General features: G+C 46.7%; 1 protein-coding gene across 1 annotated transcript in view; it reads right to left on the reverse strand.

Annotated features, from left to right (window-relative positions):
- sycp2l (synaptonemal complex protein 2-like) overlaps positions 1 to 18,362 on the reverse strand; it is a 210,125-nt gene that overhangs the window by 101,317 nt on the left and 90,446 nt on the right. The window contains exons 17-21 of the mRNA XM_038796429.1: positions 17,897 to 18,052; positions 16,710 to 16,782; positions 6,936 to 7,072; positions 3,401 to 3,458; positions 3,247 to 3,313 (exon numbers count right to left, since the gene is read on the reverse strand). Coding sequence (XP_038652357.1) covers positions 3,247 to 3,313; positions 3,401 to 3,458; positions 6,936 to 7,072; positions 16,710 to 16,782; positions 17,897 to 18,052 — 491 coding nt within the window. The remainder of the gene's footprint in view (positions 1 to 3,246; positions 3,314 to 3,400; positions 3,459 to 6,935; positions 7,073 to 16,709; positions 16,783 to 17,896; positions 18,053 to 18,362) is intronic.

Consider the following 18,362-nt stretch of genomic DNA (forward strand, 5'->3'; position numbering starts at 1 on the left):
ACTCTTCCTTTAGGACCACTCTCGTCTTTGCCCATGAGTATTCTAAAACTTACGGAATTGTGATCGCTATTCCCAAAGTAATCACCGACTGAAACTTCAACCACCTGGCTGGGATCATTCCCCAATACCAGGTCCAGTATGGCCCCTTCCCGAGTTGGACTATTTACATACTGCTCTAAAAAACTCTCCTGGATGCTCCTTACAAACTCTGCTCCATCTACGCCTCCAACACTACACAAGTCCCATTCAATGTTGGGGAAGTTAAAATCTCCCATCACAACCACCCTATTGCTCCTACATTTTTCTATAATCTGTCTGCATATTTGTACCTCTACTTCATGCTCGCTTTTGGGAGGCCTGTAGTAAAGTCCCAACAATGTTACTGCACCCTTCCTATTTCTTAGCTCTACCCATATTGCCTCAGTGCTCAAATCCTCCATCGTGCCCTCCTTAATCACAGCTGTCATTCCCCAATACCAGGTCCAGTATGGCCCCTTCCCGAGTTGGACTATTTACATACTGCTCTAAAAAACTCTCCTGGATGTTCCATAGTGCCCTCCTTAATCACAGCTGTGATATCGTCTCTGACTAGTAATGCAACTCCTCCACCCCTTCTACCTCCCTCTCTATCCCTTCTGAAGCATCTATACCCTGGGATATTCAGTTGCCAGTCCTGCCCTTCCCTCAACCAAATCTCAGTAATACCAATAACATCATATTCCCAATGTGGATTTACCCTTAAACAGCTGCTCCCAGTCCACATTCCCTAGCTCCTGCCGAATTTTGTTATACTCGGCCTTTCCCCAATTTAGCTCTCCAAGCCCCAAGTTCACCTGCCTTACCTGCTACACTTCTCGCATTAAAACAAATGCTCCTCAGACCACCTGCTCCTTTGCGTTCATCATCTCTTCCCTGTCTACTCTTCCCCTGAGTCACATTGAGTTTATTATCTAGTACCTTACTGGCTTTAGTTGCTGCCTCTTTACTGACCTCTAACTTCCTAATCTGGTTCCCATCCCCTGCCACATTAGTTTAAAACCTCCCCAACAGTGTTAGCAAAAGCACCCCCTAGGACATTGGTTCCAGTCCTGCCCAGGTGTAGACCATCCGATTTGTAATGGTCCCACCGCCCCCAGAACAAGTTGCAATGTCCCAAAAATCTGAACCCCTCCCGCCTGCACCATCTCTCAAGCCATGTATTCATTCTGACTATTCTTGAATTTCTACTCTGACTGTCTCGTGGCACTGGTAGCAATCCTGAGATTACTACCTTTGAGGTCCTACTTTTTAAACTTATCTCCTAACTCCCTAAATTCTGATTGTAGGACCTCATCCCATTTTTTACCTATATCGTTGGTGCCTATATGCACCACGACAACTGGCTGTTCACCCTCCCCCCTCCCCCTTCAGTATGTCCTGCAGCCGATCTGAGACATCCCTGACCCGTGCATCCGGGAGGCAACATACCATTCGGGAGTCTCGTTTTCAACCACAGAAACGCCTGTGTACTCCCCTTACGATTGAATTCCCTATGACTAGATTAGAGGTGATTGAGGATAAGTGCTCATTATATACACATGTTCTGGTCCAGCCCCAAATTGGTGGGCTATTGGCGATCCTTTTTCTGCACCATATCGACAGTCCTAAAGCCCGACTTCGAACATCGAACAGTGCAGCACAGAACAGGCCCTTCGGCCCATGATGTTGAGCCGACCATTTATCCTAATCTAAGATCAACCTAACCTACACCCCTTCAATTTACTGCTGTCCATGTGCCTGTCTAAGAGTTGCTTAAATGTCCCTAATGACTCTGGACTCCACCACCCGCTGGCAGTGTATTCCACACACCCACCACTCTGTGTAAAGAACCTACCTCTGACATCTCCCCTATACCTCCCTCCAATCACCTTAAAATTATGTCCCCTCATGACAGCCATTTCCGCCCTGGTGAAAAGTCTCTGGCTATCCACTCTATCCATGCCTCTCATCACCTTGTACACATCTATCAAGTCCCCTCTCTGCCTTCTTCGCTCCAGTGAGAAAAGCCCTAGCTCCCTCAACTTTTCTTTATGAGACATGCCCTCCAGGCCAGGCAGCATTCTGGTAAATTTCCTCTGTACCCTTTCCAAAGCATCCACATCCACATCCTTCCTATAATGAGGCGATCAGAACTGGACACGATATTCCAAGTGTGGTCTAACTAGAGTTTTATAAAGATCCCCCTGTTAATGAAAGCCAATACACCATACACCTTCTCAACAACCCTATCAACCTGGGTGGCAACTTTGAGGGATCTATGTATGTGGACCCCAAGATCCCTCTGTTCCTCCACACTTCCACGAATTCTGCCTTTAACCCTGTATTGAGCATTCAAATTTGACCTTCCAAAATGAATCACTTCACATTTATCAAGGTTGAACTCCATCTGCCACTTCTCAGCCCAGCTGTGCATCCTGTCAATGTCCTGTTGTAACCTGCAACAACCCTCAACACTATCTACAACTCCACCAATCTTCAGAACCCTGCCCATTTGGAGGGTCACTATACTTGGGAGTGTCAGATCAACCAGATCGAGGGCAGGGGCGAATGCTCTGGCATTCTCATTGCTGTTGGCACAGCAACGAATACTGCTGAGCTGGAGACAGGCGAAGCCACCCAGTGCCATTGCATGGTTGAATGATCTAAAAGGAATTGTTGTACCTCGAGAAGGTCAACTTTCTGATAAAAGGGTCGACTGATGGGTTCAATCAGAGATGGCGGTTGTTCATTTTGGACCTACGAGTTGGTCACTGTTAACTGTTCATTGAGGTGGGGGGAATTATTATTCTGGGCAGTATTGTAGTTGTTGAAGGTCATATTACTATCTTTTTTTCTTTCTGATTTATGTTTGAACATGAACATACAGTGCAGGAGGCTATTCGGCCCATTGAGTCTGCACCGACCCACTTAAGCCCTCACTTCCACCCTATTCCCGTAACCCAATAACCCCTCCCAACTTCCTTGGTCACCAAGGCCAATTTATCAGGGCCAATCCACCTAACCGGCACGTCTTTGGACTGTGGGAGGAAACCGTAGCACCCGGAGGAAACCCACGCACACACGGGGAGAGTGTGCAGACTCCACACAGACAGTGACCCAGCGGGGAATCGAACCTGGGACCCTGGAGCTGTGAAGCCACGTGTGCTGCCATGCTGCCCTAATTGTTGCACTATGTTATGGTTTCCTCTTTGCTGTTATGATACTTACACGGCTTCACTTTGAATTCTTTCAGACTTAACAGTCACGTTGTGTCGGTTTTTTGAAGACTCCATCCCTATTTAACAAATATGAGCAGAATATAAAAATAAACCAACTTGTCTTTTACAGTAGGCAGGCAAAACACAAGCTTAAAGATGCCAACCTGTGTCCTCTGCATTTACATTTTGCTTCGGTTCTGTCATCTCAGGGGGATGGATTTTCTGTTAAAAGATTTTCAAACTTATTTTAAGTCAGTTAAAACACATTTCTAAGCTCAGAAAAGGGCAAAGTATTTCAGCCAAACTTCCCAAAAAAAAGTGAAGTTACCCAGATTCAGTAAAGAAGTTGTCAGAAGGTTTTGGCTGGGATTTTCTGGCCCCCAGGTGGTGGGTCACCCGGCAGTGGAGGCAGCTTCACCACTGACCCTCAGCAGAATCTCCTAGTACTGCTGAAGTCAATGGCCATTTGGATTGCTTGCTGCCATGCCACCAGGGAAGCTGCTGTGAGGGATACCTTCAGCAGGATGGGAAGGTCCTACAAACAGAAAGGGCCAAAGGATCCCAGCCTTCGTTTCTCTAAAGTGGTATCTTTAAGAATTCAAGACATCCCAAAGTGCATACTATAAATCAAGTGGAAACATTGCAAAGAATGCATTTGACAAAACGATGGATGGGATTATTGCATTCATGTAATTTGCCAGTTAGGTGAGATAACTTCTCACAATACACTTGAATACTGCAAAATTCAATAAAAGGATGAGAGAATTAAATTTAAAAATTCCCAGTGATTTGTATTCCTACATAGATGTAAACGGTTACCGTATTGCACAATTATAGGGGTTGTTTAGTGTGGTGAATGTAACTCCGTAATTCACACTGTATTGTATATACATGAGACCATGCATTTGTAAGCGCAGTTGCGTTGCCCGACCACTAGGGGGAGTAGCGCTGGGAATGCTTAGGAGTTTGTACAGGGCTCCACCCTTGGCTCCGCCCACGACTCCTCCCCCTGGACTGCTGTATAAATACCAATGCTCAGAGCCAGTCGTTCAGTTCATCGAGAGTTCAACGCGGAACAGGCTGGCTCTGTTGTAAGTAGATTAAAACCACTGTTCATATCTTAAAGCACGTGTCTAGTGAATTGATGGTTCCATCATTTAGCACAGGGCTAAATCGCTGGCTTTGAAAGCAGGCCAGCAGCACGGTTCGATTCCCGTACCAGCCTCCCTGAACAGGCACCAGAATGTGGCGACTAGGGGCTTTTCACAGTAACTTCATTGAAGCATACTCGTGACAATAAGCGATTTATTTCATTTTTTTCATTTCATTATTGGTATGGGGTGAGAGTATGGACTTGTACAAAAGTAGCACTGTCTTAGATATGTATTTAGGAGGTCTTGTGGTAGCACCCCTGCCTGAGCCAGAAGCTCCAGGTTTAAGTCCCACCCAGGACTTGATGGCCAAACCTGTTGAGTGCCCTCCAACAGCTGGTGGTAAGAGGAGACTCTCCTGGTCAGCCACACTTTATGTAGATTGGTGGCCCTCAAGTTACAGGCTCCTGGACTAGTGACCTGCTTAAGGAATAACTGCTATGGAAACAGGCAAAGGTCTGCCTTAGTGCACTCCTAGATGCAGGAGTAATGTTTTTCAAAATTAATTTGGTGATGCACCACATAATAGGATTGCCATCAAAATTGAAGCCCATGGAATAAAAGGAATAGCAGCAAATGGATAGAAGGTTGGCCCAGTGATGGGGATCATGGTGAATGGTTGTGTTTGTACAAAAGCTCATTCTAAAGTAGTGCAGGTGTACAGGGACCTGCGTGCACATGAATTTGAGGAAACGGTTAGAAAAGCAAATGGGATCATCGCCCTCTTAAATAGAGGCATAAGGTTATGATGTGCATTCATAACATACATGTTAAACCTCAACTGGAATAGCGATTTGAGCTACTGTCACATGCAGCGAAGTACAGTGGAAAAAGTATTTTTATTCAGCCAAGGGAACATAAACAGTATGTACATAGTAGACAAAAAAATAATAATTGACAGAGAACATTGACAAATGGTACATCGACAAACAGAGACTGTAGTCCTGAGCACCACACTTTCAGGAATAATGGGATGGTTCCATGGAAAAGGGATTTCAGTTACATGAATAGACTGGAAAAACTGAGGTCGTTCTCCTTGGAGAAGATTACGAGGAGTTTGATGGACGTGCTCAAAACGATGAGGGGACTGGATAGCGTAGATAGGGAGAATGGTGGAGGCTGTTTCAGGCTATGGTCAGACCCCATCTGAGTATTGAGAGAAGTTTTGGGCCCCATATCCAAGGAAGGATGTTCTGGCTTTGGAAAGGGCCCAGAGGAAGTTCACAAGAATGATCCCTGGAATGAAGAGCTAGTTGGATGAGGAATGGTTGAGGACTTTGGGTCTGTAAATTGTTGGAGGTCAGAAGGATGAGGACGGATCTTATTGAAACTTACAGGATACTGCGGGGCCTGGATAAAGTGGGTACAGAAAGGATGTTTCCACTTGTCGGAAAAACTAGAAGCAGAGGACACCATCTCAGATTAAAGGGACGATCCTTTAAAACAGAGATGAGGAGGAATTTCTTTAGCCAGATGGTGGTGAATCTGTGGAACTCTTTGCCGCTGAAGGTTGTGGAGGCCAAATCACTGAATGTGTTAAGACAGATAGATAGGTTCTTGATTAATAAGGTGATCAGGGGTTATGGGGAGAAGGCAGGAGAATGGGGATGAGAAAAATATCAGCCATGATTGAATGGCGGAGCAGACTCGATGGGATGAATGGCCTAATTCTGCTCCCATGTCTTATAGAGTTTCATAGAATTTACAGTGCAGGAGGCCATTCGGCCCATCGAGTCTGTACCGGCTCTTGGAAAGAGCACCCAACCCGAGGTCAACACCTCCACCCTATCCCCATAACCCAGTAACCCCACCCAACACTAAGGGCAATTTTGGACACTAAGGGGAATTTATCATGGCCAATCCACCTAACCTGCACATCTTTGGACTGTGGGAGGAAACCGGAGCACCCGGAGGAAACCCACGCACACATGGGGAGGATGTGCAGACTCTGCACAGACAGTGACCCAAGCCGGAATCGAACCTGGGACCCTGGAGCCGTGAAGCAATTGTGCTATCCACAATGCTACCATGCATGGTCTTACTAGCTGACTTGCTCATGCAGAACCAGCATGTACACTATGGAAGTCATCGCCTTCTCAGCTATAAACATTCTATAATCCTATGAAACTAAAATCTCCATGTGCCATACAAAATCAGATTGATACAAGAGAGTTCTGTAAAAAGGTTCAAGATCCCTTTTTCCTAGAGTCATAAAACTCTAGCTGAAACCTTTTCAGATAAACCTTTGTAATGTGCAAAAACTGTATTAGCTATCTTATGTGAAGTATGTTTCATCAGACAGACATCAGACAACATGTAAAAGGTAAAACAAAATTATGCTAAAATATGGGGAATATGCATAGAACACAAGACAACAAAATACCCAAGACCAAAATTAATTTCCTTTACCTGGAGAACATTGGCCACATTTCAATAGTATAATTGGAACAGTGACCCAACAGCTTTTGAATAAAATGACCAACTACAGTGACACCAGCTTGTGTCTAGTTGAAGGCAACAGAGGACAGTCAACCATTTAGGAAACTACCTTTGTGCTTGACAGACAAGATGGGATCCTGATGGAAATGTCATCAAACCTCTGCACTTCTTCAGGGTCCAAACTTTGTGCACCTTCATTGTTCTGAACACTTTCTTTTTGCACTGGCAATGCATCCTTGCTAATATCTGTCGGAATAAATTCATTCTTAATTATATTATTAGTGGAGTCCAGTAATTTCACCTTCCTGTTGATTCCCTTGTTTCACCAACCCAGGTACAGCTGAAATAAGCACACCAACCTTGCCTCTCTGACCCGAGAGGCTACTATGGCCATCACCTGCCCATAGTGCCATCTAGTGCAGGAAGTGGATGCATTGATTTTATTCCTTCGCCAATCCCCCAGCATGGCATCATGTACTCAAATGGCTATTCTCTACCTGGATCATATAAACCCTACTGTGCAGGTGGCCAATTGGCCCATCGAGTCTACACCAAACTTCAGAAAGAGCACCCCCCTGCCTTAACCACACCTAACCTTAGGACACAAAAGGGGCAATTTATCTTGGTCAATCCACCTACCCTGCACATCTTTGAACTGTGGTTCCTCCCACAGTTTCCGCGAGCACCTGGAGGAAACCCATGCAGACACAGGGAGAAAGTGCAAACACCACACTGACAGTCACCTGAGGTCGGAATCGAACCCTGTTGCTGTGAGGCAGCAGTGCTAAGCACTGTGCCACCATGCCGCCCCAGGATCTCCTTATCTTAGTCGAGGATAATTTCTTTCACACTAAAAATTAGTTATCAGGTGATAGGAGCACAATACGCGGCCTACAGTCTCTGCCATAGGTGGTTGGAGAAGTGGGTGGGGTGCCAGGTTACCATGCGCTCTTTTCAATGTTGATGCTCAACTTAATCTTGCTCTTGGTGATGAGTCTGGAGGTATTCAACTCCTCTTCATTTCGGACTGTCTTGTGCCAGGGATTCCCAGGTGTGGGTGGGGATGTTGCAATTTGAGGCAGCGATGAGGGCATCCTTCAAGTGTTGCCTCTTGCCCTTGCTGTGTTGAAGCTCGAAGTACAGTGTTTGCTTCAAGAGTCTCGTGTCAGGCATTAGGAAAACGTGGCTTGCCTAGCGGAGCAGATCGACTGTAGTCAATGCTGGGGATATTGACCTGAGCGAGAACACGGACATTGGTGCGCCTATCCTGCAGAAATTTTGGCAGAAACTTGTGGAGGCAATGCTGACTGTACTTCTCGGGGTCCCTGCTGTACATAGTTCATGTCTCAGTCATATAGGAGGCAGGGTATTACTACTGCTCTGTAGACCATGAGCTGGATCTGAGGTCCTGGACTTCCTCAAGTGACCGACTGATGGCTGCGCTAGCACACTGTAGTGGGTCTTGAACCTTGTCAGAGGGCGGCCTTGGATTTGGCCTACATATGGCAGAGATGAACAGATTACCATTTGTTCTGCAGATTAGCTTCACTCAAGCAGGAAGTTTGCTGACTGGGAGATGGAGAATCACAGGAAGGAAGATGCAATGACACAACCTTACTTGGCCAGAGTTCCTACCCGAATTGGGTCAGTAGTGCATTTGTTGGCCAAAATCACAGCTTGCATGTCATCATGGAGCAGGCAGAGGATGGCGGCAAACCTTTGGGTGCAGCTGAAGCGGTGAAGACACTCCACAACCCCTTGTGGAAGACTTTTGTGAGGTCAAAGAAGGCCATGTACCAGGATTGGCGCTGTTCCCTGCATTTTTCTTGTCGGTGCTGTAGGGTGAAGATCATGTCCATTTTGCCTCTTACTGGACAGAATTCACACCGACTCTGGGAGGAGCTCTTCAGCCATAGGGAGAAGGCGAATAAGGAGGACTCTTGCTGTGACTGACAGCAGGAAAATCTATTTGTAGTTACTGCAGTTGGACTTTTCACCTTTCTCCTTCAGTCAGAGGAAGACACGTGATCAACACTCACTGACTCATGAAGACTTTCACAGCACCACCATCCCATCTGTCTTATTGCTCACTGGCCAAAACAAAACTGTGTGAGTGAGCCCAGGCTGGGAGGAGGGATGGCAGAGATCAGTGGTCTCACGGAGATAGAAGGCTGCTGCAGAGCTAGTCTTAGAGAACAAGGATCGCTCCTGTGCAGATGCAGATCTTGGCCTCCTGCAATAACCTAGTATGGATCTCAACTCCATCACTTCACCCAATCCTGCAATTCACGCTGAGTGCTATGAACTCTGAATTAGCTTCAGCTCATCCATTAAAACTTCCTTTTTTTCCTTTGCAGGTACAAGCAGATGGCCAGCCAGGTAGCTCACCACAACGTGCAGACTCCACACAGTCACCCAAGGGAGTGGAGGAACTGGAAGGACTACTGTTTAAAGTAACCCAAACCAAGTTCAGATACCTAGGGATCCAAGTGGCCTATACCTGGACGAGGCTCCACAAGTGGAACCTCACCAGCCTGGTGGAGGATGTGAAGAGGTACCTGCAAAAATGGGACTTAGTCCATATTTTGCTAACAGGAAGAGTACAGATGGTCAAAATGCAGGTGCTGCCTAGATTCCACTTTGTATTGAAGATTGTTCCTAACCGTCATCCCCAAATCCTTCTTCACCAGGGTCGGGGGTGGGGCCTTACAGTGAGGGTGATATGTGGGAGGTAGCATAGTGGTTAGCACAAATGCTTCACAGCTCCAGGGTCCCAGGTTCGAATCCCGGGTCACTGTCTGTGTGGGGTCTGGGTGGAGGTATGGGTTTGGGTAGGGTGCTCATTCCAATAGCCGGTGCAGACTCGATGGGCCGAATGGCCTCCTTCTGCACTGTAAATTCTATGAAATCTATGAACTCTTTTCTGGGCAGCGCGGTAGCATGGTGGTTAGCATAAATGCTTCACAGCTCCAGGGTCCCAAGTTCGATTCCCGGCTGGGTCACTGTCTGTGCGGAGTCTGCACGTCCTCCCTGTGTGTGCGTGGGTTTCCTCCGGGTGCTCCGGTTTCCTCCCACAGTCCAAAGATGTGCGGGTTAGGTGGATTGGCTATGCTAAATTGCCCGTAGTGTCCTAAAAAAAAGGTTAAGGGGGGGGCTGTGCTTGGGTTACGGGTATAGGGTGGATACGTGGGTTTGAGTAGGGTGATCATTGCTCGGCACAACATCGAGGGCCGAAGGGCCTGTTCTGTGCTGTACTGTTCTATGTTCGCCCTACCAAATCTTCTATTCTATTCTACCACTGGTCTCAAATGGAGGAAGTCCTGCAAGGGGATATCCTTCCAGACCTGATCACCACCTCATAAAGAGCATAAGACATAGGAGCAGAATTAGGCCACTTGGCCCATCAAGTCTGCTCTGCCATTCAATCATGGCTGATATTTTCTCATCCCCATTCTCCTGCCTTCTCCCCATAACCCCTGATCCCCTTATTAATCAATATACTACCTATCTCTGTCTCAAAGACATCCACAGCCTTCTGCGGCAAAGAGTTCCACAGATTCACCACCCTCTGGCTAAAGAAATTCCTCCTCATCTCTGTTTTAAAGGATCATCCCTTCAGTCTGAGATGGTGTCCTCTCGTTCTAGTTTATCCTACAAGTGGAAAAATCCTCTCCACGTCCATTCTATCCAGGCTTCACAGTATCTTGTAAGTTTCAATGAGATCCCCCCCTCATCCTTCTAAACTCCAACAAGTACAGACCCAGAGTCCTCAAATATTCCTCATACAACAAGTTCTTCATTCCAGGCATCGTTCTGGTGAACCTCCTCTGGACCCTTTGCAAGGCCAGCACATCCTTCCTTAGATATGGGGCCCAAAACTGCTCACAATACTCCAAATGGGGATGACCAGAGCCTTGTACAGCCTCAGAAGTACATCCCTGCTCTTGTATTCTAGCCCTCTTGAAATGAATGCTAACATTACGTTTGCCTTCTTAACTGCCGACTGAACCTGCACATTAACCTTAACAGAATTGTGAATAAGGACTCTGCTTTGTGCTTCTGCTTTCCGATGCACTTCCCCATTTAGAAAATAGTCCATTCCTAAATTTCTCCTTCCAAAGTGCATAACCTCACACTTTTCCGCATTGTAATTTGCCTCTTCATTGCCCACTTTCTTAGCTTGTTCACGTCCTTCTGCAGCCCCCTTGCTTCCTCAATACTACCAGTCCCCCTAAAGATCTTTGTATCATCTGCAAACTTAGCAACAGTGCCTCCAGTACCTTCTTCATATCATTAATGTATATTGTAAAAAGTTGTGATCCCAGCACAGACCCCCGAGGCACACAACTAGTCACCGGCTGCCATCCTGAAAAAGACCCCTTTATACCCACTCTCTGCCCTCTGCCAGTCAGCCAATCCTCTAACCATACCAGGATCTTACCCTGAACACCATGAGCTCTTAACTTATTTAACAGTCTCCTATGCGGCATCTTGTCAAAGGCCTTCTGAAAGTCTAAATAAATCACGTCCACTAGTTCTCCTTTGTCCAGCTTGCTTGTTACCTCCTCAAAGAATTCTTTTTTTTTTTTTAAATAATTTTTATTGAGAAATTGATTTTATACAACAATAACGCACCTTAGTAAAATACCGAAAATAACAATAATATTAACAATCATATACATTCGCCCCATCCCCATGAACAACCCAGCATTTTAACAACAACGCAAATTAACACACTATAAAGTTACAGAATAAACACTACAATAATGCACCCCCCCCCCCCGGGTTGCTGCTGCTATTGACCCAGTTACCTATCTCTGAGCCAGGAAGTCCAGAAAAGGCTGCCATCGTTTATAGAACCCTTGTGTTGATCCTCTCAGGGCAAATTTGACCTTTTCCAATTTTATAAATCCCGCCATGTCACTGATCCAGGTCTCCACGCTTGGGGGCCTTGCATCCTTCCATTGTAACAGAATCCTTCGACGGGCTACTAGGGACGCAAAGGCCAGGACACCGGCCTCTTTCGCCTCCTGCACTCCCGGCTCCACCCCAACCCCAAAAATCGCGAGTCCCCACCCTGGTTTGACCCTGGATCCAACCACCCTCGACACGGTCTCCGCCACCCCCTTCCAGAATTCTTCCAGTGCTGGGCATGCCCAGAACATATGGGCGTGGTTCGCAGGACTCCCCGAACATCTGGTGCACCTGTCCTCACCCCCGAAGAACCTACTCATCCTAGTCCCGGGCATGTGGGCCCGGTGCAGCACCTTAAATTGGATGAGACTAAGCCTCGCACATGAGGAGGAAGAGTTGACTCTCTCCAAGGCCTCCGCCCAAGTCCCGTCCTCTATCTGCTCCCCGAGTTCCTCCTCCCATTTAGCCTTCAGCTCCTCCACTGACTACTCCTCCACCTCCTGCATTACCTTATAGATGTCAGACACCTTCCCCTCTCCTACCCACACCCCCGAAAGCACTCTCTCCATCGTCCCCTGCGGGGGCAGCAAAGGGAATCCCTCTACCTGTCGCCTAGCAAACGCCTTTACCTGCAGGTATCTGAACATGTTCCCCTGGGGAAGGCCAAATTTATCTTCCAGTTCCCCCAGGCCCCCAAACCTCCCGCCAATAAACAGATCCCTCAATTTGCTGATGCCCGCCCTTTGCCATCCCCTGAATCCCCCATCCGTGTTCCCCGGGATGAACCGATGGTTGCCACCCAGTGGAGCCTCCAACGAGCCCCCTGTTTCCCCCCGATGCCGTCTCCACTGTCCCCAGATTCTTAGGGTCGCCGCCACCACCGGGCTCGTGGTAACCCTCTTGGGGGAGAGCGGCGACGGTGCCGTTACCATGGCACCCAGGCTCGTACCTCTACATGACGCCATCTCCATTCTTTTCCACGCCGCCCCTCCCCCCTCCATCACCCATTTACGCACCATTGACACATTGGCTGCCCAATAGTACCCCAGAAGGTTGGGCAGCGCCAGCCCGCCTCTATCCCTTCCTCGCTCCAGGAACACCCTCCTCACTCTCGGAGTCCCATGTGCCCACACAAAGCTCAGAATACTGCCAGTCACTCTCCTAAAGAAGGCCCTGGGGATAAATATGGGCAGGCACTGAAAAAGGAACAAGAACCTCGGAAGCACTGTCATTTTGACGGACTGCACCCTCCCCGCCAACGACAATGGCAGCATGTCCCACCTCCTGAACTCCTCCTCCATCTGATCTACCAGTCTGGTAAAGTTATGCTTGTGGAGAGTCCCCCAGTCCCTGGCCACTTGCACCCCCAGGTACCTAAAGCTCTCCCCTGCCCTCCCAAGTCCTCAAAGAATTCTAACCATGGACAACCTCCCTTTGACAAAGCCATGCTGACTCAGTCCTATTTTACCATGCACTTCCAAGTGCTTCGCGATCTCATCTTTAATAATGGACTCTAAAATCTTACCAATGACCCAAGTCAGGCTAACCGTGCTATAATTTCCCGCCTTCTGCCACCCTCCCTTCTTAAACATTAGCGACCTTCCAGTCCTCTGGGACCATTCCTGCCTCCAGTGATTCCTGAAAGATCACCACCAATGCCTCCACAATTTCCTCAGCTAACATGTTTAGGATCCTGGGGTGTAGTCCATCCGGTCCAGGTGACTAATCCACCTTCAGACCTTTCAGTTTCCCCAGAACCTTCTCCTTAGTAATGGTCACTGCAGTCACCTCTGCCCCCTGGCTCTCTGGTATCCCACTTGTGCCTTTCACCATGAAGACTGATGCAAAGTAACTATTCAGTTTCTCTGCCATTTCTTTGTTTCCTATTATTACTTCTCCAGCCACATTTTCTCATGGTCCAATGTCTATTTTTGTCTCCCTCTTACCTTTTGTGTATTGAAAAAAAATCTCTTCCTATCTTCCTTAATATTACTAGCTAGCTTGCACTCATACTTCATCTTCTCACCCCCCCACCCCCCCCCCCCCGCCTTATTGCTTTTTTAGTTGTCCTCTGCTCACTTTTAAAGGCTTCCCAATCCTCTGTGATACACCATGATATTTCCAATAGATGACAAGTGATAAACGTAACTGAGGCTTTAATACACTAAACAGCAAACCTCCTGCCTCTGGACCCGAACTGGGTCCGGAGGTGGAGACTTACCACTTTTATACAGAAGCCCCGAGGGGAGGAGCCACAGGCGGAGCCAGTCTGGACAAGCCCAGGCACGTACAATACAGCACAGTGAATATAATACAGTAAATACAATAACGTCGTTTACCACACTGTTTTCCCACTAATCCTCGCCACTTTGTATGCTTTTTCTTTAGCCTTTATGCAGTCCTTGACAACCGGCTCCCCCACACACACTCCAGGAGCCTTGCAATAGTGGCCACACTAAAGACCTAGAACCAGTTCAAGCTCCACTTCAAGTTTGGTGGTATGTCTATAGAGCATCCCCCATCCATAACAGCCATAGGTTCACACTGGCAAAGATGGACGCCACATTTGGGACATGGAGATGGGACAGAGGACAGGGGCAGCACGGTAGCATGGTGGTTAACATAAATGCTTCACAGCTCCAGGGTCCCAGGTTCGATTCCCGGCTGGGTCACTGTCTGTGTGGAGTCTGCACGTCCTCCCCCTGTGTGCGTGGGTTTCTTCCGGGTGCTCCGGTTTCCTCCCACAGTCCAAAGATGTGCGGGTTAGGTGGATTGGCCATGCTAAATTGCCCGTCGTGTCCTAAAAAAGAGTAAGGTTAAGGGAGGAGGGGGGGGGGGGGGGTGTTGGGTTACGGGTATAGGGTGGATACGTGGGTTTGAGTAGGGTGATCATGGCTCGGCACAACATCGAGGGCCGAAGGGCCTGTTCTATGTTCTATGTTCTAGAGGATACAGATTAAAGGGCCTGTGTGTGGACGGTAGACTGGTGATCCTGGGGAACGTTCAGTGAAATTCCAACTCCTGAAAGGGAAGGAGCTCAGGTTCCTGCTGCACGACTTTTGCCAAGGAAACACGATCATTCTACCAGCCACCTGGACACACCCTGGGACACAATGGTAGGGCTGGACTGTTGGAGGATAACAAGTGCGGTGCCATTTACAGATCCCACCAACACACACCCACCCTATAATTTTCAGTCTGCATTCATCCCCTTCCAGCAATATATGTACTCCCTTTTTGTTTGCGTTTCATACAGCCATATTTGGGTCTGGCTTTCCACCCCCTTCCATTGTTCAACCTCTTTATCCACCTCCTCACCCTCTGCCTGCCATAGTGAATCATCGCCCTCCTTGAACTGCCCTCCTTCCACATTGCCCCCAAGTGTCTGCCCTTTCCCCACTCCCCCTTCTTGCTTTGCCCTCCTTCCACACACAGTGGAGCAGAGTGCTGTCCAAATAGACACTGGTGTATGGCGTGGGGGGTGGGGGGGGAGGAGGAGGAGGAGGAGGAGGAGGAGGAGGAGGAGGAGGAGGAGGAGGAGGAGGTACCTGTACTTTCCAATGAAGTACTGATCCGAGGAAGGCCCATGAAGACCAGTTCAGCAGTATGGATTTCAGCGCATCAGGAAAGGTGCAAACTATGGCAGGTAGCCTTTGCTGCACTCCTCAAGTCCCTGGCGACCTGAGGCCACCTTGTACACTGTTATCAATCGAGTTTGACATCGAGATGATTTCCTGCTGGTGAGACGCAATATTTGAAGGCCTAACAGGATACAGGCAGGCAGCTGTTTTCATGAGATGTGTCATGGGAGTGGCTCTTTAAGAAAGGTATTTGCCTTATCACATGGCTTCAGTGATATTATTGTGTGGGTGGAGCTGGGCTGCGGCTCAGAGTTTTTACTTTTGCCTCGAGTGCGGTGACATTTACAGACCCCACCACACACCCCCACCCTACACAATAGCTGGTTTGTGCATCCCCCACCCTACACAATAGCTGGTTTGTGCATCCCCACCCTACACAATAGCTGGTTTGTGCATCCCCCACCCTACACAATAGCTGGTTTGTGCATCCTGCACCCTACACAATAGCTGGTTTGTGCATCCTCCACCCTACACAATAGCTGGTTTGCGCATTCCCACCCTACACAATAGCTGGTTTGTACACCCCCACCCTACACAATAGCTGGTTTGTGCATTCCCACCCTACACAATAGCTGGTTTGTGCATCCCCCACCCCACACAATAGCTGGTTTGTGCATCCCCCACCCTACACAATAGCTGGTTTGTGCATCCTCCACCCTACACAATAGCTGGTTTGTGCATCCCCACCCTACACAATAGCTGGTTTGCGCATTCCCACCCTACACAATAGCTGGTTTGTGGCTCAAGTTTTTTTTAAAGAACAAAGAAAAATTACAACACAGGAACAGGCCCTTCGGCCCTCCAAGCCTGCGCCGATCCAGATCCTCTATCCTTTATCCTCTAAAACTGTTGCCTATTTTATAAGAAAGATACTTTTGTTTTCACATTTGGCTGCTGTAGACTCAGATAGTGAAGTATTGTGCCCTGCCTCTCTATTTTCAATTTTAAAGAGTTATTCCAAAGACTAAACCCAATGATTATAGTTACCTACTGTTTTGGTAAATAGGGGTTTTTGGTTTATGTGATCTTGTTATTGAATTAGAACAGTTAATTTATGTTTGTAGTTGATCAAAATTCTATAAGTATCAACTAAACACTGGAGGCATGTAGTAAAGTATGGTATACTGAAATAACGCACAGCTTTTTTCTTAAATATATTAAACATGCAATAGTCATCAATCTCCAATAAAGCGATTGAGCATGTGATGGCTGATTTACATTTCTGTTATGAAACAAATTTTCAAGAACAGCACATCCAAACCTAAAACACAATTCAGATCCATTTTGCACATCCAGCAATGGTACATACATCCAATTTCATCACTTACAAATGATTGAAAATCTCTGAAATCTACTTTTGCTGGACCCCAAGGCCGTTGCATTTTTCAGTTTACTGGTAACCTGAAAGGGTGAAAAAAAAATTCTTTATATTATTTTGGCCAATTATTTTGGGCTTACTGATGGAATTTAACAGACTGAGAAATCTCAGTGACCAAATTAAACAAAATGCTTTACAATTAAAATAAAATTAGAAATAAGATTCCAAAAATAAGTTGGGCATACTTTAATTATTGGTCAGCCTGCACTGTTGGCAACAAAGAAACATCTGTGATTTTAATATCCTGGCGTCATTTGAATCTAGACAGCGAGCATTAGATGAGATTCTACGATTTGATAACATTTGTTCAACAATCCTGAGTGTGCTGAGAATTACATTTAAAAAAAATAAATTTAGGGTTTCCAATTAATTTTTTCCAATTAAGGGGCAATTTAGCGTGGCCAATCCACCTACCCTGCACATCTTTGGGTTGTGCAGGCGAAACCCATGCAAACACGGGGAGAACGTACAAACTCCACACGGACAGTGACCCAGAGCCGGGATCGAACCTGGGACCTCGGCGCCGTGAGACATCAGTACTAACCACTGCGCCACTGTGCTGCCTGCTGAGAATGACATTAACAACCAAATTAAGATCATCAGTTGGATCACCGTGTGGCTCACTTGTGTGTGCCGGAAACTACGTATTACAAACAAAATCAACATGTACATACATTGTGCTGGTTTCAACTAAACAAAATAGACAACCGTCATTCTCTGGTTCAATCCTCAGGGCAATGGTCTGACCAATCGGAGTCAACCTGCCTGGTTTGAATTTAAATAAAGCTCAGCAATTAATGTCTGTTAATCAGTTAATGGGTGAATTCGCCATGGCAACACCTCTACGAAATTCCACTTGCCAATCAAACAGTACTCTCCCTTTAAATTTGTTATTCTTCTGAATTGTCCTAATGCATGCAAGTCATAAAGCTTCGAGCAACAATACCAATACAATCCCATGTTTCAGAACGGGCTTAATGTTCATGCAATTAAGAAAAATATGAATAACTGGAGAAAACAATGACATAAGGGGCTGGGCGGAATTAAACAGGGAGAATTATTTTCTTGCAATAAATTAAAATATGGAACAATGTGGAACAGACTGGTTAATAAGATACTTAAAAAGGTAATGCACACTTTTACTGATTTATGGTGCTGTCTTTCTGTATCACTGTAATATCTTTGCTCTTCAGATTGTGTTGAGTCAGGCCTTCTGTCAAGCTCACCATCACTGGCAGGGTGTATTGTTTCAGACTGGTCTGAATTTGAATGTTGGCTGCCAAGGACTGTCACCTACAATAACAGAAAATCTGTAGAATGAAGACAATCTTTCCAGCACATAAACCCTTCAACAACGTAATGGATCAAAAAGCGGCAAATACTGAAAATCCAAAACGACTGGAACTAGGAAATGGGAGCAAAATACCTTGTGTCTCGCCATCAAGTTACTCCACTGTGGATTTTGATTATTTCATTTCAAATACAAAGTGTGATAAGTTACAAAAAGGAATAGAATCCTCAGCAAGGAGTCACACAAATTCTCCAATAACGTTGAGCAATGAAACACTGATACCTAACCATGTTAACGATAGCAGGAGTTAAA

The sequence above is a fragment of the Scyliorhinus canicula genome, chromosome 5 (genome assembly GCF_902713615.1).
Source record: "Scyliorhinus canicula chromosome 5, sScyCan1.1, whole genome shotgun sequence".
NCBI lineage: Eukaryota > Metazoa > Chordata > Chondrichthyes > Carcharhiniformes > Scyliorhinidae > Scyliorhinus > Scyliorhinus canicula.